Here is a 22,987-nt window from a genome sequence, read left to right on the forward strand (position 1 = left end):
TCATATTGAATGGGGGAAACAGGCTTCAAGGGCTGAATGGCCTACTCCTGCACTTATTTTCTATGTTTCCAGTTGGGGAGATTAAAAGAGCAATGACAAGATTTCAGAATGGTAAAGAAGGAAAGCCCATCAATAAATATTACCAAAAAACAACCAAAGTTGGGCTGGCTTAAGAACATGGTGTAGGAGTTGACTGAACAAAGAACAGAAGATGTAGACTAAAAAACGGAAAGAGAATGATGACGATAGGCAACTTGAAATTGAAAACAAGAAGAAATTGGAGCTTTATGAGAAAGAGCACAGCCAGTCCGGCAGCATCCGAGGAGCAGGAGAATCGAAAGGATTCCTGATGAAGCACTAATGCCCGAAACGTTGATTCTCCTGCTCCTCGGATGCTGCCTGACCTGCTGTGCTTTTCTGGCACCGCAGTCTCGACTCTGAGAGTGTCCTCACTTTCTCCTGCTTTATGGGAAAGGACCTGTCCCTGGGCAGATTGCATTAAATTGCCCACTCCCGACCTCCCTTCCACCACCCCCCCTCCCCCCCCCCACCTTCCTCTCCCCCCTCCTTCCTCCCCCCCCCCCCCCCCCCCCCCCCCCCCCCCCCCCGCCGCCAACAATGGAGCCAGTAAGAGTTAGGGAGTGACACATGCAGGTTGCTTCCTTGTGCCCTAATTCTGCACCAGTGAGAACTACCAGAACAGGCTTAAAGAGGTCCCGGACAATCCGGCTGGGCAGAAATCCAGGCCCACAACCTCAGTTTTTCAAATATTTCACTGGAACAGATTTCTGCTCATCCCTGGATGCCAGGTAAGAAACATGATACTTGATGGCAACATTGCAGCATTACGGTAGGATTGGGTGCCATCAATATATTTGTGAAAGCATTTTAGCAGGGACAGAGACAGCAGCAAAAACCCATTTTTAAACAACTTTCTGGTGGGGTCTCATCTGAACTTCCAAGAAGTCTATAAAGATAAATAAGTGAAGCAATTGTGTTATTCTATTAAAGTTACTTCATTGTGTATATACCTTTCTGTTACAAAAGAACATTGCACACCAGTTTTCCATTTGGTAATGTATAATTCATAATCTCCCTTGTCAATACTGCAAATGCTACACCATTAAGTATCCACTTATCTACATTGAGTGCGCAGAGTAAATATAATAATCTCATGCACTTCATATATCCCTGGACTGTTTGATGTAAGAATCATTTTATTTTTGCTCTTTTATCTTTTATCTTTAAGCCAGGATGATTGGTTACAACAAGTAAGTTAGGACAACACCTGAGTAGGACACTAAACAAATAGATTTTTAAAAAAAGAACCGTGGATGCTGGAAATCAGAAACAAACCAGAAATTGCTGGAAAAAAATCTGAGGAGAGAAAACAGAGTTAGCGTTTCAGGTCCAGTGACCCTTCTTCAGAACTGACCGTAGCGAGGAAGAAGTTGGTTTGAGAGGGAGGAGGACGGGGAGTAAACGGTAGGTGGAAATGGAGCCCAGAGAGAGAGAGAGAGAGAGAGAACAGCAATCAAGCAGACAATGGAATGGTAGAGGTCAGCCTGGGAGAATCAATAGCGGCACAGCGGCTCAGTGGTTAGCACTGCTGCCTCACAGCACCAGGGACCTGGGGTCGATTCTGACCTCAGGCGACTGTCTGTGCGGAGTTTGCACATTCTCCCCACATCTGCATGGGTTTCCTCCGGGTGCTCCGGTTTCCTCCCACGTTCCAAAAGATGTGTAGGCCAGGTCAATAAAACATGCTAATTTGCCAATAGTGTTAGGTGCATTAGTCGGGAGTAAATGCAGGGAAATGAGTCTGAGTGGGTTACTCTTCAGAGGGTCAGTGTGGACTTGTTGGGCCAAAAGGCCTGTTTCCACACTGTAGGGAATCTAATCTAGTAGCTCAGAATGGGGGCCGTTTCTTCAGAAATGTTCTGAAGGGTCACAGGACCTAAACATTAACTCTGCTTTCTGTCCCTAGATGCTGCCAGACCTGCTGAGTCTTCCCAGCAATTTCTTTTTTTGTACCCAAGTAGGGTTTTGGTGCTCAAAAATTCAACTCCCTCACAAGAATGCTTCTAATTCAAATAACTCCTACAGGTTTTACAGTTGTACACTGCCTGTCTGGTTCGAATCGATGCTAGTACAATGCATAAACATAATTTAGATCAGGACTATGTCACAGAGCCCAAAGGTTACAATTCTTAGTTATTAAAATAAAGCTAATAATTCACCTATGACAGAAAGAGATTAACCATTATCAAACCAAAAGTGTTTGAAACTGTCTTGTGTAGAATAAAAAGATTTCTAACAAAAACTTAAAAGGATAGAGGGTACACAATAGAATCCCTACAGTGTAGAAACAGGCCCTTTGGCCCAACAAGTCCACACTGACCCTCTGAAGAGTATCTCACCCAAACCCATTCTGATTACTCTACATTTACCCCTGCCTAATGCACCGAGCCTACACATCCCTGAACACTATGGGCAATTTAGCATGGCCAGTTCACCTAAACTGCACATCTTCAGATTATGGGAGGAAACTGGAGCACCCAGAGGAAACCCACACAAACAGTCTGAGGCTGGAACCCAGGTCTCTGGTGCTGTGAGGCAGCAGTGCTAACCACTGAGCCACCATGCCACCCCCAATCCTATCATAAACAAAAGGCTAGGAACATTGGGAATGAATGAAGTAGCTGGGTTTTTTTTTCTCCAGATTAGAGATGGTGAAGGGCATCTAATCAAGGTTTTTAAGATTACAAATAGGGTAGTGTGGAAGATGTTTCCACTTCTGAGGAAATCCAAAACCAAAAGCAGAGTCATGACAGTCACTCATGCAAGGACAGTCACAACTAAATACGATAACGAATTCAAGAGAAATTTCTTTACCCAAGGGGTGGCGAGAACATGTGTCCGATGACCCGAAAAAAGATATGTAAAGCAAATAGCAGTCGTGTAGCTTAGCAGGTAGCACTCTTAACTGAAAGACCCACAGCTCCGAGTTCAACTTAAAGCTTACACTCCAGTGCAGTATTGAGGGAGGCTTTCACTGTCAGAGGCACCAATGTTTGGTTAAGATGTTAAATCCTAGAGAAGATCTAATGCCTGCCCAAGTGGATGTAAATGATTTTGAAGAATAGCAGGAAAGTTATCTTCAGTCTCCTGGTCAACATTGGAGTCAGTGTCACAGAGATCTACAGAAAAAGGCCCTTCAGTCCATCACATCTACGTCAGTCAAAAACAAACCACCTAAGTATTCTAATCCCATTTTCCAGCACTTGGCTCTAACCTTGTATGCCTTGGCAGCACATGTCTCAATACTTCCTAAATGTTGAGGGTTTCTGCCTCTATCATCCTTACAGGAAGTGAGTTCCAGATTCCTAACATCCTCTGGGTGAATTAGCTTTTGCACACATCTCCCTCTAAACCTTCTGCCCCTTGACCAAAATCTATGTCCTGTGGTCATTGATCCCACCAACAAGGGAGGCATTCCTTCCTGTCTACCCTATCTATGTCCCTCATAATTTTATACATCTCAATCATGTCTCTTCTCAATCTCCTCTACCTAAAGGAAAACAGCCCCAGTATGTCCAATCTCTTATCATAACTGAAATTCTTCAGCCAGGCAACATTCCAAATGGAATGTTTGTTATCATCTGCATTTCCAAGGAACAAATGTAGATTCTGTCATGGCACCTAATCCTTACTCCCTTCACCCAACCATTAACTACTTGACTAAATGCAGTTGTCATATATTGGACCAATGGACATCTGAAGCCCTCTGTCCCACTCTCTGCCAAGAGGATTTAACAGGGTAAAACCACATGAGGCCCCAAGCTTTGATAATGCAACCTCCTGAAACCCAGATACGTCAGCTCAATTTCATGTTTAGTTTATATTTCTTGTTTAGTAAGTTTGCCTTGTTTGACCTTCATGAGTATGAGAGTTTGAAAAGCCTTGCTTTCAATGCTATTCGAGTCATTAAGTCATACAATAGAGAAGAGGCCCTTTGGCCCATTGAGCCTACACTGACTTACCTGCACTAATCTCACTTTCCAGCATTTGACCTGTAGTCTTGAACATTATGCCATTCATAGAAACATAGATATTAGGAGCAGGAGGAGACCATTTGGCCTTTCAAGCCTGTTCTGCCATTCAATATGATCATGGCTGATCCTTATCTCAATGTCATATTCCAGCTTTCTCGGAATACCCTTTCTGCTTTAAAATCTAAAGCATATTGAACTCTTTCTTGAATCTATCCAGTAATGTGGCCTCCACAGTCTCCTGTAGTGAAGAAATTTCTCCTCTTCTCAATCCTAAATGGCTTACCCTACGTCCTGAGATTGTGACTTCAGAATCTTGACTTGCCAACCAGGGAAAACATCCATTCTGTCCAGCTCTGTTAGAATGTTATAAATTTCAATCAAATCCCCTCTCATTCTTCCAAACTCTTATTAATACAGGCCCTGTCGAACCAATCTGTTCTCAAGGACAGTCCAGCCATCCCAAACATCCACTGCACACATTCTACGAAAGTTTGTCCTTTCTTAGGTAGAGAGACCAAAACCACACACAATATTCCAGCTGTGGTCTTACCAAAGCCCTGCGTAACTGCAGTATGGAATCCCTAGTTCTGAACTCAAGTCCTCTTGTAATGATACCCAGTTTATCATTTGTATTCCTATATCGTTACTGCACTTCCATATTCACTTTTCTTTGGCTGCTTTACAAAGATGCCCATATCCCTTTGTACATCAAAATAAAACAGAGAACTGCAAAACTGCTGGGGATGCTCGGCAGATTGGGGCAGCATCTGTGGAGGGAAAACAGAATCAACATTTTGACTCCAGTGACCTTTGTTCAAAACAGAAGGGGGTTCTGAAGAAGGGTCATGAGACTTGAAACACTAACTGTTTCTTTCTCCACAGACGTAGCCAGATCTGCTGAGTTTCTCTAGCAATTTCTGCTCCTGTGTGTTTCATAGGGTGGCACTGTGGCTCAGTGGTGACTGTTTCTGTGGAGTTTGCACATTCTCCCCATGTCTGCATGGGTTTCTTCTGGGTGCTCTGGTTCCCTCCTACGGTCCAAAGATATGCAGGTTAGGTGAATTGGCCATTCTAAATTGCCCGTAGTATTTAAGGATGTGTAGGCTAGGGGCATTAGTCAGGGCAAGTGTAGAGTAATATGGTAGGAGAGTTGGATATTCTTCGGAGGGTCTGTGTGGACTTGTTGGGCCGAATGGCCTTTTCCTCACAGTAGGGATTCTATGTTGTCTGCAGTTCTTATATCATACATCCACATTTTCCACCAGATATAATCTACATATTTGTCTGTTTTTTCTGAATTTACAACAAAATATACTTCACGTTTAACAACATCATTCTGCATCTGCTATGCATTTACCTGCACCTTCAAATTGTTTGAATCGCCTTGAAGCCTCCTTGCATCCTCCTCACAATCCCATCCAGTTTTATGTTGTTAGCCATTCGGGATTTATCACACAAAGTCTAAAAGAAATCTGAATTCCTATCCTCAAACAATACAATGAGAGCTTTCAAAAAAATAGAGTTTTGAATACTGTTTTTTGAAAGGGTTACAAGAAGCAAAGGCGGAAAAATGGAAACGAGACACGGATCAGTCACGAGCTAATTAAACGGGGCAAACAATGCATCTAAATACTTGCTTTATGTTTTTATTCTAATTCTGAGTTTATGCCCTGTTACCCATTCATCAATCAACATAGAGTTCAGTATTTCGATGACATTTTCCACACAATTCATGTATTGTGTTTCTCCACTGGACAATAATTAATGCTCTGAGTTGGGGAAGGCGATTTCAGAGACAATAAACTTCCCAATGAGAAAGCTTGCCAGATCAAGCAACAATTAGGTACTTAACAGTGAGCTTTACATTCAACCAGGAGCATCTCCACTGAGGTTCCACCTTGCCCAAGGCTGCTAGCTAATAAACAGCATTGCTGGACACCCAGGGAGTGTGGCCAAAATGAGTTGCAACAATGAAGAGATTTGTTTGTGTCGGGGTGACGGGGGGTTGCTGGGGGAGTTCATAATGTCAGGAGCAAGGGTAGCTCAATGGCTTTCAGTGGCCACACCCTATCCCAGTTGCCCCCAGGTTTGGGGAAATATGTCCCCATTTCACAATCCCATCAGACAGGTTGCCGCAGTTATCATTTTGGAAAGACCACCATTTTTCTTATCTGCCAAGAAGGCAGCTCATTAGGTCATTGCTGTGTTATGGACTATCAGTGGACATTAATTGACCACTTAAAAGCTGGTATCTGGTCACCCAGGGACCTTCCTAGTAATTGCTGAGGTGGCAGGAAAGAGACAAGTACCTCTCCAGGACTAACCCCCCCCCAACCCCCCATCCTCAATTATCTGATCTTCCTCACCAACTTTGGGGATGCGAAAAATCACCAGCCAATGTTCTTAAGCTTTTCATTTTAGCTATATAACAACAATGTTGGAATAAAACTTCTCCTAGGTTGAAGAAGCTCAAAGAGAGCATTATCAATAAAAATTTTCTCAATAACCTACAGAAGGAGATATCAAGTCAAACAACCAAATACTTGGTCAAAGGGGTTAGCTTTTATTGAGTATTTTTGAGGCTAAGAGAGAGGCAGAAAGTGAAAGACAGGGAATGCCAGAACTTAAAGTCACAATGATTAAAACAATCCTGGCCTCCAATAAGTAATCCATTATTTCAATCTCTGCTTCAACTCCTGTCTTTAAAGGATGAAACTGCAATTATATAGTGCCTTTGACAACCTCAGGGGGATGTCTGCAAGGGGATTATTCTATCTCTATCAGCAAGTTTGGACTGCATGAGAACAAACAAAATTGGAGTGGTGGTAGACCATTCGGCCCACTGAACTACATCACCATTCAATTCCATTGTGCCTGATCTCTGCACCAACTTCTGTTCCATTCTCAGTGTAATGCATTTGGAACACAAGAGCATCGTAATAAAGGGCACACAGTTGCAGCTTGTTAATGTTGTTTTTAAGTTGGAGCTTGTTATAAAATTTAGGAGTTATCTTTTATATCTCACAGTATTTAAGTGCCTCTGTTGATTTTATTTGCAAAAATATTATATCCATAAATTATGTATAAGTACATTACAAGAGTTCAAGTCCAACATTATAGAAATACAAAAAAAAACATTTTCCTAGAGTTTTGCACTCTAAGGTACCTCCATCCAAATGCAAAACTTGAAAATTTACCAAACATCAGCAAAATTATTTACAATACAACACAAGCTACATGGTGGGTCAGTGGTTAGCTCTGCTGCCTGACAGTGCCAGGGTCCCTGTTTCAATTCCACCCTCAAATGATTGTCTGTGTGGAGCCTACACATTGTCCCTGTGTCTGCATGGGGTTTCCTCCCACAGTCCAAAGATGTGCAGGGCAGGTAAATTGGCTATGCTAAATTTGCCCGTAGTGTTCAGGGATGTGTAGGTTAGGTGCATTAGTCAGGGGTAAATATAGGGTAGGGGAACAGGTTACTCTTTGGAGAGTTGGTGTGGACTTGTTGGGCCGAAGGGCCTGTTTTCACACTGTAGGGATTCTATGATCTAAGCTACCAGGGGCTCTATATGTTAACAGACTTTTGGGATATCACCAAGGAAGAAAGGCCTTAGTCTGTAACTTATACGCACAGTGCATTGGGGGAGGCTTCTCCAAACATTTAGAGGTTCCCTCAACACAGACCTGAAGCTTGGAATTTTTCTGTTTGCAACATTCAGCAGAGGACAATTCTTTTATTTGATTGAGTTAGTCAATAAATTGGGTGGTATGGTGGCTCACAGCACCAGGTACCCAGGTTCAATTCCACCCTCGAGCAACTGGGCATGTGGAGTTTGCACATTCTCCCTGTGTCTGCGTGGGTTTCCTCTGGGTGCTCTGGTTTCCTCCCACAGTCCAAAGATGTACAGGATAGGGTGGATTGGCCATGCGGAATTGCCCATAGTATCCAGGGGTGTGCCGGCTAGGTGGATTAACCATGGGAAGTGCAGGTTTACAGGATAGGTCTGGGTGGGATGTTTTTCGGAGGGTCGGCGTGCACTCGATGGGCCGAATGGCCTTCTTCCACACGGTGGAGATTCTAAACGCCCTGGAGCGTTTTACAGTCAATTAAATTCTTTGTGAAATAGTGACCAACCAAACAAGCATTGGCGAAATCTGCAGTAAAACTGCCAATCCAATCAGTTACAGATTGCAAGTGTCATTGGGAAGTTGGAATGATCAGTTTCAGGTGAAATTACCATTGTGGAATGTCCGTGGGCTGTTGTATACATTGCACTCAGTGTCTTTCTGACTTTAAACCCACCCCCTCCCTCGGGGGGGGGGGTAATGTAGTGTGTAGGACCTGGTCTCTAGCCCCGGCTACTTACTGCAGTGGGTCCGGCTCTGGTGCGCGGCCAGCGGAGGATCCCTGGACATTGTGCCCGGGGCTCGGTGCGTTCGCTCCCGCTCCTCTCTCTCTGAGAACCCGGCACTTTCTCCCTGTGGTCTAATCTGCTCAACACGCGGCTGGTTCTCACGCCCTCTTCCCCTCCCATGATCTGTCAACAAGGAAGCGGATTTAACAAAGACAGGGAACTTAGTAAAGAGAGAACTTAGCAAAGAGAAAGCCGGGGGGGGGGAAGAGAGAGTAAAGGAGTTTGTCAAAGGGAGACGGAGAGGGAACCTGGCAAAGAGAGAGAGCCAGGAGAGGGGAAACTTAAGAAGAGACGAGGAACCTCGCGATGAGATGCTCCAGTTATTCAGAATCGGAACCTATGAACTGATGTTTCCTATGCGGTGAAGATGGAGCCCACAGCTTGAGTAGATGAATGTTAGAAGTGTCTCCATGCATCAGGTGCTCTCTGAGAACCTCTGTTTTATTGTTATAAACTGTGGCCACTGTTGCTAGATACCTAGAACAGAGGTCATTGGCTGTGGGTGTGGCCTCCTACCCCACTAGGGGGTAATTATAGGGCCTGGACAGACACCATCAAGAATATACTGGTGTTGCCTTCTAATATGCCTGCCCTCCACAGCATCCTCCAACGACCCACAAGCGAGCACTTGCATATTGTAAACTATCTGCTCACTGCAACCAGGTAGGTATTCCCTCCAACTTCCATCCCGAGCAAGGTCAGCCAGAGAACATAAGAACATCAGAAGTGAGACTATTCGTACCCTTGAGTCTGCTCTGCCCGTGTTCAGTAAATTCATAGCTGATCTGGTCGTGGCCACAATTCCACTTACTTGCCTACTCCACCATCATCAACCCTTGATCAAAGGAATGGTAGAACAGGGACTTCCTCAGCTCACTCACTCAATGCCCTGTCCTAACCTACTCCTGGTCCCACCCTCGGAGACTATCCTAACTTGACAGGTAAGATTCTGCCTTTAACCCAGTGCTGTGATGGAGACCGGAATTCACATGTAGACCAGACTAGGTAAAGATGATGAGGAGAAAGTGAGGACTACAGATGCTGGAGAACTCCTTCCTGAAAGGTGTCAATAAACTCATTGTGTTTTTATGATCATCTTCTTGGTTAAATATCTGGTGGCACCTCATGTCCCCTTGATGTGATAATGTCGGCAAATCACTTTTGAACCTGTGATCTCTGTGGGGCGTGGGGGAGAAGAAAGTTTTATTCATTCTTGCTGAACCTAGCATAATTTAAATACTCCTGAGGAAAAAAGCACAGCTTCTCTAGTCTGTCCATATCCCTGCATTCCCTCATCCCTGAGAACATTCCAGTAAATCTTTGCTGCACCTCCAGAACTTCTGACAGCCAGTTTGGTGAAGGAGAATCATTCTTTGCTCCATTATAGATAGATTTATTCATAACATGAAACATTACCAATGCACCCTGCCTAACTCTACACCTCCCCAGTATGCAGGTCTTGTGGGCAAAAGCTAAACAGGTTGGAACTCTACTCGCCGAAGTTTGGAAGAATGAGGGGTGATCTCATTGACATTCAGGATTCTTAAGGGACTTGACAGGGTAAATGCTGAGAGGCTGTTTTCTCTCATGGGACAGTCTAGAATCAGAGGGCACAGTCTCAGAATAGAGGGGCATCAATTTAAGATGGTGACAAGGAGGAATTTCTTCTGAGGATTGAGACTCTGGAACTCCTTGCCACAGGGAGCTGTGGGGGCAGATCCTAGTGTATATTTAAGGCTGAACTAGATTCCTGATCAGTTGGTAAATCCAGGGTTACCAGGAACGAGGATATGAGGAATGGCCAACTCCCATTCCTATCTCTTATTGTTTAAATGCCGCCAGTGTTACATACGGTGCATATTTCTTTATGCTTTGCATAATCAAAATAAGAGTAAATCAAATCAACAAATTAAGTTAACAAAAGAAGGACTGCTAACAAAGCTTTGAAGGAAATTTTATTAAATGAAATTTTCTGGGGGGGGGAGGAGTAGGAGGAAAATGATGTGTTTTTCCCCTTGAGCTGCCCACTACAGAAACTTCAAGTGATACCAGTGGATCATATGTGCTCTCTCTTCCAATCTGTCAGGTCTCTTTCAAAACCTTAAAAACCAAGCACCTCTTTTAAGACAGATTGCAACAAAAACAAACTTTTAAAGGAAACTGATCATAATTCAGTTGTGTTTGGGGACTTGAGTTGTTCCAGTCCCCATGGTTTTCACCATCACAGAGGAATGTTCTCTATTCAGCATCAAATCAGCAGGTTAATAAATAACCAGCCTTTTAAAGGGACACCGTAGGGAAAACAACACTTTTTAAAAGGAAGATGTTGAAACAAGATGGTGTTGCTGGGGGCAATGATGTGTTTCAGTTGCTACAAATTGTTCCTTTACACTATTCTAATTAACCAGTCAAGAACTAATAATTCAGTTAACTAATTCAACAGTAGTGACTAGTGATAAGCTTTTAATGTCTCGTTATATGTACTCAAGTAGTTGTCTAATGATTATGTCTCACTTGTATACACTTAACCTTAATTTGCACAATTAATATCTAATGCCTTTATGGTGCCCAGAATTGGACAAAATGATCCATTGAGGCCTAACTAGAGTTTTAGATATTTTTAACCAAACTGTTCAGAAATGTCATGGTACATCTCTGGGGCAGGTAGGGCTTGTACCCAAATCTTCTAGAGACAGAAATGAGAGTTTTATAAAGGTTTAGCAGGAATTCTGTCCTTTGTATCAACTTCTTTTAATCAATATAAACACGTCAATCATCCCTAACTGTCCTCTAGTCAAGTCTGACAACTAAATAATCAATGTTTACATTTTAATTGTCCCTATTCAACAGAGTTAGTTGGATAGATACAGGATCTAGCTTGTCCTTCCAGGGAAGAGTTAAAGGGGTCTCTCTGTTATGTGTTTTCAGTTCTATGACAGGTGGCTCAAGGGTTAATTCAACTCACTGTCGTGTAATCTGCCCCAATGACATTTGAGATGAATCTGTTAAAAGTTAGAGTGCAGAGTGGAGAAAGCAAACTGATTGTGAGCGGAGGGTGGACAACAAGAGCTCCCTTTGTATGGCAAACTTCTGACACAAGTTTCAGAGACTGTACAGGAAGCCTGACGCAAAGGTTAGATTATTTCAAACATCTCTGAAGAGCTGTTCAAAAGCCCTTCAATAGTTTTTATTACCAGGGAATTGACGAACCTGAAGCTTTGGGACACTGAACAATAGGCTTCTTCAGTGAAACCTTCAGTCCTCTGTACTGGAGTCACGTTAGAGTTTATATTTATATAACACCCTGCACACCCTCAGGACGTCCCAAAGCACATTACAGCCAATGAAGCAATTTATGAAAGTAATCACTGTTGACTTGTAGGATATGTGATCGGTAATGTATTCAGAGAAAGATTCCACAAACAGCATCATTGTGTTTACCAGTGCAGATGGGGTGGGCTGAATGGCATTCTCTTGTACTGTAACCGTTGCTTATAGAGTCGTACAGCATGGAAACGTACCCTTCAGTCCAACCAGTCCATGTCGACCAAGTTTCCCAAACTAAACTACTCCCACTTGCCTGTGCTTGGCCCATATCCCTCTAAACCTTTCCTATTTTTGTACCTATCCAAATAGCTTAAATTTCTGTGATCATGGCTAGACAATCTGTTTAAGGTATCAGATGATGGATTACCAGACCATAGGGGCTGCTCTCTCATTAAAGAGAAGTGACTGCTGGTGATTTAACCTGAGGGCCACCAGACCTCAGGCAAGGGAAGAGGTTGAGAAGGAGAGTTCTTCATGGGAACCTCAAACCAGTGATGGGAATTGAACCCATGCTGTTGGTAGTACACTACACTGCAAACCAACCAACCAATTGAGCTAAAGCGATTTCCCCAGGTAAATTTCAGTAAGAACAGCAAAACAAAATCCCTGCTACTCTGTATGTTATACCAAATAGGAACTTTTCTGTCCACTTAAAAGAGATGACAGTACTTCAATCTCATCTTAAGAAAAATACTCACTTCTGGCAGTGCAGCACTCCCTCTGTACTCTGCAAGAATGAACACCCAAATTTTGTGTTCAGGTCTCTGGTTTGTAGTTTCACCCTCAGCTGTCTGAATCAAAGGCAAGATTTCTTCCTGTCCTCCATGGCTGATCTGTAACTCAATGATATGCACTTGTCCCAGGTAACGACAGAGGTTGTGGTGTGACATTGCAATCAGAAGGAGAGGAAGCACAGTCATGGACTGAGAGGGCCCAATGCGTGGCACCTCACCAGTGATGGGTTACCACGGCTGATCTTTCTTTTGCTAAACCTTTCTTCGGGGCTGTGCAGGGAGAGGCTTCCATCCATGCATTCCCCCCAAGTCTTCCCACCCTTTGCTATTACCGTCTCCCTCCTGTTGCTGCAGTGGAATGTCCAGTGATAGGCCCTCTCTGTTAAAGCCAGCACCACCCAGACAGGTGGGGTCAGATGCATGGCAGAGTTGATCTGATTGACTGGTTTCCCACACCAATCCGACCTCCAACATCCTCCTACACCGGAGATGGGAAATCCAGCATGAAATATAATAGTTGCTTATGACTGACTTCTCCAAACATGTTATGCATTGGTTAATAAGTAACTGGGAAAGGCAGCAGGTTTGCTAGGAGACATTTTACAAGGTGATAATTTCGCTGAATAGTTTCTAATCACCATCTGGAAGCAGAACATGATAACAGCCTTACAATGAAACTTGGGCCACTGTTCTCTGGTTAAAGGGATAGTGTTACTTCAGGTTGTAACTCTCTGGTCCTGTACTACCTATTTAGCTAAAGCACAAATAAAAACCTTTAACAGGAAAACTAAAGGCATGAGATTCAAGGCACCTTTGTGTTGGTGCATATTCTGGTCTTAAGATATAGTGGATACCTTACCCTGCATCTTGCCTTTCCAAATCAAATCATCGGGATGATAATTGCTGCCAGAGACAGATAATGGAGATAAAGGAAAAATACTGCAAATGCTGGAAATCTGAAATAGAGCTAAAAAGGACCAGAGAAGCACAGCAGACCTGGCAGCATCTGTGGAGAGAGTTAATGTTTTAAGTCTAATAGAATTCTTCTTCAGAACAGATGTAACTGTAGTAGTCAGCACAGAGCCAGGGATTTGAGCACAAAATTAATGAGACCGAGATTAAAAAGTATTTTTGGTGCCCACAGAAGTGAATGTCCAGCCAACGAAAGCATTAATTAGCCTGAATGAGTAGCAAATCTTTACAGTATTTCAGAGCATCCCAAAATACTTTGCTATTGTTGAAATAAAATTGAAGTGTCACTATTGTTGTAGGAATTGCCAAGAGCAAATTTAAATGCTGCAATGTCATAATTATCTTCCTTTAGCATGAAAAAAATACTTCTAATGCTAAATCTGAAATGAGAACAGAAGGTACTGGAAGTACTCAGCAAACTGCCAAATGTATTGAGAGTGTGGTGCTAGAAAAGCACAGCATGTCAGGCAGCATTTGAGGAGCAGGAGAGTCAACGTTTTGGGCAAGTCCTGATGAAGGGCTTTTGCCCGAAACATCGGCTCTCCTGCTCCACAGATGCTGCCTGACCTGCTTTTCCAGCACCACACACTTGACCCTAATCTCCAGCATCTGCAGTCCTCATTTTCACCTGCCAAAAGTATTGAACGATTCCACCATTTTCTATGTTGTTCTTTCAGGTGATTGTGGTTGAGAGAAGAATGTAGGCCAGGCCATCATGAAGAACTGCCTTGTCCTTCAACATTGTAGTCTCTTAGATTAATATCTCATCTGAAAAACGGTACCGCTGACAGTGCAGCACACCCTCAGTTTGACACTAGGAGTGTCAGCATGAGCTTTATTTTCAATCTCTGGAATGGGAGTTGAACCCATGGCTTACATACTTTACACTGAACTGCAGTCGACGTCCACTTTGACTGCTCCTACAGCATACTAGGTCTCCCGGAGCGAGGAATTTGTCCTGTTTACATTGTAGGGTGGGCTTTGAAATACCATCTGCACTGTCTGAAATTACTGTCTGATCTGCTCTAAAAGGAACATCACCTCATTTAGGATACTGCAGGAGGTGTGTGTCAGTGCCGTCCTGAATGAAGGGAACATGAGGCAGCTTCTATATATGTCAATACCTTCAGATTGAAGAATGTGTACACGGAGAGTTGCTGGGTAGCTGAATATAGGGGACTCACGAATCATGATGGCTGACTGAAATGGGAACCTTAGAAATTTACAGCACAGAGTTGGCCATTTGGCCCATCGTCTCCATGGCTGGCCAATGAGAAACCTGCCTCTCTAATCCCATTTACCACCTCCTCAGGGACATACTTTTCCATGCTCAAGTCAATATCATTTTTAAATGGGGTGAGGGTTTCTTCATCTATTGTCTTTCAGGCATTGAGCTCCAGATTCTCACTACCCTCTAGTGAAAAAAAAATCCCTTTTGAATCCTTTTTTACTGTCATAGCTTTGACCCTAAATCTATACCGCCTGATCATGAACTCCTTAGCCAAGAGGAACGGGAAGAGAATGATTAGGGAGGTTCAATCTAGAGCTCTCACTGTTTTATTCACCCAATTAGGCATCCCCTCCGCCTCCTCTGTTCCAAAGAAAATAACCCTCATTAATCTAATCTTTCCTTATAACTAAAATTCTCCAACCTGGACAATAGCTTGGTAAATCTTCTATGTACATGGCCCAGACGGTGTTTGTCACAGCTCCAACATAATCTCCCTACTCTTCTATTCTGTGCTGTGGCTAATAAAGGCAAATATAAGCCTTGGTCATCTCATTCAACCTGCCCTGTCACCTTCAGGAGGACTTGGTGCAGCGTAGGTTATAGGCAGCAGGATCACATGAAGTTTACAGTAAGCTGGAGGATAGAAGGTTGACCAAAAGATCATTTGAATGAGTGGATGTGGAGGTGACAAAGCCATGGGTCTGGGATCAGCGGGAGAAACAATATTGGAGGTGAATGACTGAAAGCAACAAATTCTGGAGATCACAGCGAGTCAGGCTGCATCCATGGAGAGACAGCAAGCTAATGTTTCGAATCCAGGTGACTCTTCATCAGAGCAGAGATGAATGACTCCACTGGATAGGAAGCAGATGGACTTGTGATAGAGCCATTTGGGTTCAACAACACAACTCAGGGTCACTTTGGACACAGAGTTGATAAACAAATTCACCTTGAGCCAGTGGTGAGGGAGATGGAGAGAATCAGAAGCACGCTAACAAGAGTTTGTGGTGAGGTCTGAAAATTAATGACCTTGACCTTCTCTATCTTCAACTGGAGAAAGTTGTTCTTCACCCTATAGTGGGTGCCAGGAAACAAGAGAAACAGTCGTGAGAGACACTGAAAAGATCGAAGTGAGTGTCATTGGCAGGTATCTGACATGGATTTCTGGATAATGTTGCTGAGGGACAATAGTGGATAGGGACAAGGTGGGTTGCAAGGATAGATTATTGGGGTACACTTGGAGATAACGGTGCAGAAATAGGAAGAAACGTCATTGCAAGGCATTACAGGACTAGCTGGTAAGCTTAGAAGAACCAAGTGAGAGAAGTCCCACTGAGCTGGCCATTGGAGAAAAGGCATTGTGAGAGTTAGTGAGGTTGAACTGTCCCTTACAACTATTGCCATTAGATCCCATTCCCAAATCTGACTTGCATTTAGATTTGCAATGATAGCACTGAAATCCTGACTGATTTCAGCTTCCAATCAAAGATCAGCATATGCCTAAACCAAGCATCCTTTTCTCCTTTTATCAAGCACCTTGGTACAGCCTCTTGTGTGAGTGGAATTTGACATAAGATCAACTCTAGTTTGTCGTGACCTTGACAGACATCAGCCAGAAAGAAAAAAGCACAGGCAAGCTTCCACCAATAATGTAAAAGGAGTTAAAACCATTTAATATCTAGATTTATAATTCAACTAACAGGCTATTGTAAAAGAGACAACAGGATAATTAATCAGTCATTTATTATGTGAGCTGATGGTAACATTTAATGAAAATTACTCTTCCAACGACAACTTCAAAAAGCAGTCAAACAAATAAGTGAATAGATGAAAAATTGCCTCTAATATATATGGCAAACATTGTGACAAAGTGAAAGGGACTCAGTTTGTATATGGGACAGATTACTTCAAAGGTAGTCAACTGAGGACGGGAGAAAACTGGTTCCCAGTAAATGCACAAAACAGCAGAAGATGATTGGTACACTCAACAGGTCTCATTTTCTACCTGTATCTCAGTGGATAGTCTGAACCAGAAGATTGGATTAGTGGTGCTGGAAGAGCACAGCAGTTCAGGCAGCATCCAACGAGCAGCGATATCGATGTTTCGGGCAAAAGCCTGAAGGGCTTTTGCCCGAAACGTCGATTTCGCTGCTCGTTGGATGCTGCCTGAACTGCTGTGCTCTTCCAGCACCACTAATCCAGTATTTGGTTTTCAGCATCTGCAGTCATTGTTTTTACCTTGAACCAGAAGATTGTCAGTTGAAGTCCCTGGCTTAGCTTGATGATTCTGATAGAGTTGATGGGGCGGCTGAATTAGGCTGGAAGATTACTGGTTGAATATAACTCTGCTGCTGATGACCCACACACTTTGTGAATGCACAGTTTTGAACTGCTGGATCTTTTCTGCATCTATTTCATTTTGCACGGTGATGTTCCCACACAATATAATCAAGGGTATGCTCAGTGTGAATGTATCCAATCAGGGTTGGAGTTCCACACCACAGGCTTACTTCTGAACTTCTCCATTTAATGTTTGGGAGAAGATTTGTAGCTCAGGTGCTCGTTGTTGTGGTTCTGTTCGCCGAGCTGGAAATTTGTCTTGCACACCAGAACTACAAAAAGAGGAAGAGGAACACCTATACAAAGTATTCGCCAAAAACGGATACCCTCGCAATTTCATCAACAGATGCCTAAGGGAGAGACAACGGAACGAGGACATGCCGCAATCCAAAGGACTAGCCACACTACCATACATCAGGAGCATTTCTGAACTGACAGCCAGACTACTGCGACCACTAGGACTCATAACAGCACACAAACCAACAGCCACTCTCAGACAACAACTCACCAGAACGAAGGACCCGATACCCAACATGAGCAAAACTAATGTAGTGTACAAAATCCCATGCAAGGACTGCACAAAACACTACATCGGACAAACAGGAAGACAGTTAACGATCCGTATACACGAACACCAACTAGCCACGAAACGACACGACCAGCTTTCCTTAGTAGCCACACACACAGACGACAAGCAACATGAATTCGACTGGGACAACACTACCATTATAGGGCAAGCCAAACAGAGAACAGCCAGGGAATTCCTAGAGGCATGGCACTCATCCACAGACTCTATCAACAAACACATCGACCTGGACCCAATATACCGGCCACTACAGCGGACAGCTCAAACTGACAACCGGAAGCGGCAGAGACAGGCCACTATAAATGCCAGAGGAAACAGCACAGAAGCGCTTCACAGGAGGCTCCCAAGCACTGAGGATGTCACCTAGACAGGGGACGAAACGTTTGCAAGATAAATTCTCCATTTAATATTCAACAAAGTGTTGGATATCAAAAATGCATTGGCCTCACTCTGTTTTGTCTGCACTTCACGTACAATGGAGAAAAGCAGAATGTTTCACTAATATATCTTGGCCGAGTTGTCATATCTTTAGATGGGAAACAAGGTCTGGACAGCATTAATCTAATCCAAAATGTACAGATTAAACCTCAGTATAAATCTTCTCTTCATCTTAGAATTAGTCAGAACTGGTTTGGCAGTCCTGATCGGAAAAGCAACAAGATAAAACTGTGTGAGGAAAGGACTCCCACACAAGGGGTTTGTCTTTTAATTTGTTTCTCAGATTTGGAGGTGCCGGTGTTGGACTGGGGTGTACAAAGTTAAAAATCACACAACACCAGGTTCTAGTCCAACAGGTTTAATTAGAAACACTAGCTTTCGGAGTGCTCCAATTAAACCTGTTGGACTATAACCTGGTGTTGTGTGATTTTTAACTTTCTCAGATTCAGTATTATTCAGGTATGCAGGCAAAATTTTGTCTTGATTTGTTCATCTTCACCTGTTACTGAACAAATAATTCCAAATCACTGACTAAATACTGTGAACTAATGATTCTGCCTCCATTCTGGAGATTGGCTATTGCAAAATTCCTGAAGAAGGGCTCATGCCTGAAACGTCGATTCTCCTCCTCCTTTGATGCTGCCTGACCTGCTGCGCTTTTCCAGCAACACATTTTCAGCTCTGATCTCCACCATCTGCAGTCCTCACTTTCTCCTATTGCAAAATGTTACCATGCAAAATGTTACATTGCTTGCCCCATTGACTTTTGATCTGCTCAGATTGATAGAGTTAGAGTGTGATGCTACAGAAGAAGGCTATTTGGCCCATTGAGTCTACACCAGCTCACCAAATGAGCATTATGGCTTATACCTATTCTCCTGCCTTTCCCCATATCACTCTCCATTGTTTCTATCCAAATAATCGTCTAATACACTCAACCTTGAAACTTCCATGGACGGGAACAGTTAGTCCTTCACTTCCAGGTCCTGACCTCTCACCATTTCGAAAGGTTCTTATCAGATTTCCTCTTAGTGTTCTTCTCTCCAAGAAGAACAATCCCAACCTCTCCATTCCATCTTTATCCCTGGAGTTTCTCAATTCTGGAGCCAATGTTATCAATCTCTTCTGCATTCTCATGAATATATTCACATCCTTCTGAGAGTGTGGCACCCAGAACTGTACCCAATACGTATAACCTTACATTCAGCATAACTTTTTTGCTCTCACACTCTATGCCTTTATTAGCAATCCCAGGATTCTCTATGCTTTACTTGTAACTGTATCTGCCTTGTCATGTCCAATGATCTATGCGTCAGGTCCCACTGATAACTTCAGGTGCTTTCAAATAATACCCCCAATTTTCTATTCCTGTCAAAATACATTGTCTTACACTTATCTGTACTGAACTACATCTGCCACCTATCTTCCCAGTCCACCAAGCTTGTCAATGTCCTTTTGGAGGTCTACACTATCCTCACAGCTTACAATCTTCCAAGTTTTGTACTATCCATAAACTTTGAAATTATCCCCTGTCGTCCAAAATCTGGATTATTAATATAAAATAGAGTCCAATCGAACACCAAATGTTAAAGCAAATTAGTATAGTCAATGTAATAATTGATGGATACAAAGCCACTGTGTTAGAGCTGTGTAATATAGGACCAAATTATTCTCCTGGCAGACTCCACACTTAATAAAATCGAACTCAACTAAAACACTGCTTCCTAACTCCTGCCAAGACCTATTACCCATGTACCCACTGTACTGACCTATAAGGCATCTAGTTCAATGACACCTTAATTTTAGAATTCTTACCCTTATTTTTGAGTCCTTCCCTCTGCCTAGTTCTGTAGCCTCCTCCTTGCAATCCTCCAAGATCTTTCAAAGTGTCATCATATTAGGCTGAGTGCCCATCTTCTGTGCTACATGTGAGTCAACTCACCTGTACGTTCAATACTTTCTGGTTTGCACACAGGCTATGTTACTGAGTTGGAATTCAGAGATCTAGGCACATAATTCAGAGAATGTAAGTTCAAAGCTAAAGTAAGTCTTTTGAGAATTTGAAATCAAGATATAAAATATCTGTAATTTCTTTTAAAACCCTGCTGAGTTAAGTGACCACGAGGGTGCTCAATTGGTTAAGTAATTGGTTCACTGGTGTCTTAGAGAAGGAAACCTATTGGAATAAAAATAAATGCTATGAATGCTTGAAACCTGAAACAAACACAGAAAGTTGTTGCAGAAACTCATCAGGTTTGGCAGCATCTGTAGAGAGAGAAACAGAGTTAACATTTTGAGTCCGATATGACTCTTCTTCAGAACAAAAGAGTCATTCCAGACTTGAAACATTAACTCTGTTTCTCTCTCCACTGATGCTGCCAGACCTGCTGAGTTTCTGCAGCAATTTTCAGTGTCTGTTTAAGGAAACCTATTACCTTTACATGTGAGTTAGGTCCCACACTAACGTAGTTGACTCTTAACTATCCTCTGAAGTGGCCTAGCCAGCAGTTGTTAGAAAACCTTACAAAGAATAACTTCATCCCTGAACACCTAATGATTCAAAGAGAAGGGACAACACCACTTCCTGCGGAGGCAACTAAGGGACAGACTTTGTCAGTGCTGGCCATATTCTAACAATTAGCTAAAACAAAACTGGATTAGTTGAGCCCTTGCTTTAAACCTGTACATTTTCTCCCTTCATCCTCTAGCTGCGCCCTTTTTTGCGTGTCACTTGCTGTCATCATTATCATCAATACCCTCAGAGAGTAAGAAACAATGGCAGACATAAGGAATGATAAATGTGCTCCAGTCGTTGGTGTTGCTAAATGTTCTTCATTCTCTCTCATCAGACGCCTTGTCTCTGTTTCTCAGTCAATCACACACCTCAGTTTGAAAGATGAAGTTGCCTCTGGCAATTGGTTTACTCCTGATAATAGAAGTTCTCTTGATGGATGGGATTCAAGCAGCCAAAAGAAGACAAATCAAGATAAGGGACAGAAAGGAAGGTAAGGAAAACTATTGGGAGATAAGAGACACAATATGGATGACCAATACGTCACGTAAAACAATGAAGGCCTTAACCGATTCACTTGTAGACTGGACATCATTTTATTAGTCCTATTTTTAGGAGAGATCAGGCATTTGCTGCAAACTGTTAGTGTCAACATGTCAATGGATTGTGCCAGGAGTTGAGGAATCCATAGTCAATTCATCTCATTTAGCTGCTTTTTGGCTGAAATGAGAGGGATAGCTGGAAAGCAAAGAAATATGGACATGTTGACAAAATAATCCTCTGGCATTTCAGAATCATATTGATATGATTCTGAGTTTAACTGAAACATTTTAAGGACTCTCTAACTACCTCTTTTCTCACTGCCTGGGAAAGAGTTACAACTGAGGATTAGAGAGAAAATGGTAGGAATTTCAAACCTCCAACATTAAAAAATATATGTTTCCCCATGTTGAAGTACAAATGTTTTTGTGAAGCAACATTCAAAATGGTCCCTTGTTTTGCTTTATATTGCATGTCATAAGATATATTAGCTAACAAGACTTGCACACATATGAATTAGGAAAAGGAGTCAGTCAATTCTGCTCTGCCATCTGATTGTGGTTCAAATCTATTTCCATTAGAATTAGAATCAGAATTAGATTTTATTGTCACATATATTTCAAGTATAAGAAAGCATGAGTACAGTGAAAAATGTGCAAAGTCCCATTCTCCAGCACCATTTTGATTACAAAGCCAGAATATTAAAAACAACAGAAATAAAAGAAAACCAAAAAGTAAGAAAAATATTCAAATATTAAAGTCTAAGTCTTATCTCCATAAAGGTGTTTGGGGCCACCAATGCAGACCCCCCAGGCCTAGCCAAGGGCTGAAGTCTCGGTCGGCCTGTGATTCTCACATCAGTCACCAGGAGGTGCTGCTGACAATGCCAACACTGCCTCCAATCACTAGAGGAGCTTTGCCACCCCCTAATGCCTTTTCACTCCTTGGCCATTCAAGAGCTTATAACTCTTTCATGAAACCTGCCTCCTTTGCTCTTTGGCAAAGAGAGTTCCAAAGTAATGACCCTCAGATAGAAGGTTTCTCCTCGTCACTGCCTTAAATGTGGGAGTCCTTAATTTTAAACTCTTAATTGTAGTACCTCCCACACGACAAAACATCTGCTTAGCTTCCACTTTTTAGATCCTCTGAGGATTTTACATGTTTCAATAAGATTACCTCTCATTCTTCTAAAGTATAATAGATATGCATCCAATCTTTCCCTTAAGTGGAGCCCTTCATCCTTGGAAACATTCAAGTGAACCTCCTCGAAACTGCTTATAATGCAATTATCTTCTTTCTTACATTATCAAACCAAAATTGTACACAGTATTCTAGACAAGGTCTCATTAATACACCTGTCATAACAATTGGTTACTCTTATATTCCATTTGCTTTGAATTTGCCTTCCTAATCATTTGCTGTAACTAAATTTGTGATTTCCAAGATATTGGAAGTAAGATAATATTTAGGAATTTGTGTTACATTCCTAATTTAAATTAATCATAATAAGTTAAAGATTTGGGCTATGATATAAAACTTATGACTTTGTCGGGAAAGAATTTCTAAAATTACACATTATAGCACACATTTATAATCGGAAACATTCCCAAATAACCTGATGTTGCAAGGCTACACAGGGGTGTGGAGATGAAAGTGGTTGAAACTCTTCCTTCTGCTCACTATCCCAGGATCCATCAGGGAAGAGGTGGAGTTGGATGTGAGGAAAGACACACCAATTGTGCTGCCTCGGCAATTTATGCAAAATTAACCAGTTGGTGACAATAACTCTTAAATATCTTTGCAGGAACAATTTGGAGCAACAAGAATGAGTGATTAT

At 42.5% G+C, this 22,987-nt stretch overlaps 2 protein-coding genes across 3 annotated transcripts in view; one reads left to right on the forward strand and one right to left on the reverse strand.

Moving 5' to 3' along the window:
- Nucleotides 1–14,373, reverse strand: part of rbpjl (recombination signal binding protein for immunoglobulin kappa J region-like) — a 74,505-nt gene extending 60,132 nt beyond the window's left edge. The window contains exons 1-2 of the mRNA XM_072556037.1: nt 14,286–14,373; nt 8,423–8,593 (exon numbers count right to left, since the gene is read on the reverse strand). Of these exons, the coding sequence (XP_072412138.1) occupies nt 8,423–8,593; nt 14,286–14,373 (259 nt within the window). The remainder of the gene's footprint in view (nt 1–8,422; nt 8,594–14,285) is intronic.
- Nucleotides 1–22,987, forward strand: part of matn4 (matrilin 4) — a 74,115-nt gene that overhangs the window by 16,758 nt on the left and 34,370 nt on the right. For both annotated transcript variants that reach the window (XM_072556215.1, XM_072556216.1), the window contains exon 2: nt 20,948–21,103. In XM_072556215.1, the coding sequence (XP_072412316.1) occupies nt 20,995–21,103 (109 nt within the window). In that variant the 5' untranslated portion in view covers nt 20,948–20,994. The remainder of the gene's footprint in view (nt 1–20,947; nt 21,104–22,987) is intronic.

This window comes from Chiloscyllium punctatum, chromosome 37 (assembly GCF_047496795.1).
Source record: "Chiloscyllium punctatum isolate Juve2018m chromosome 37, sChiPun1.3, whole genome shotgun sequence".
NCBI classification, from domain to species: Eukaryota; Metazoa; Chordata; class Chondrichthyes; order Orectolobiformes; family Hemiscylliidae; genus Chiloscyllium; species Chiloscyllium punctatum.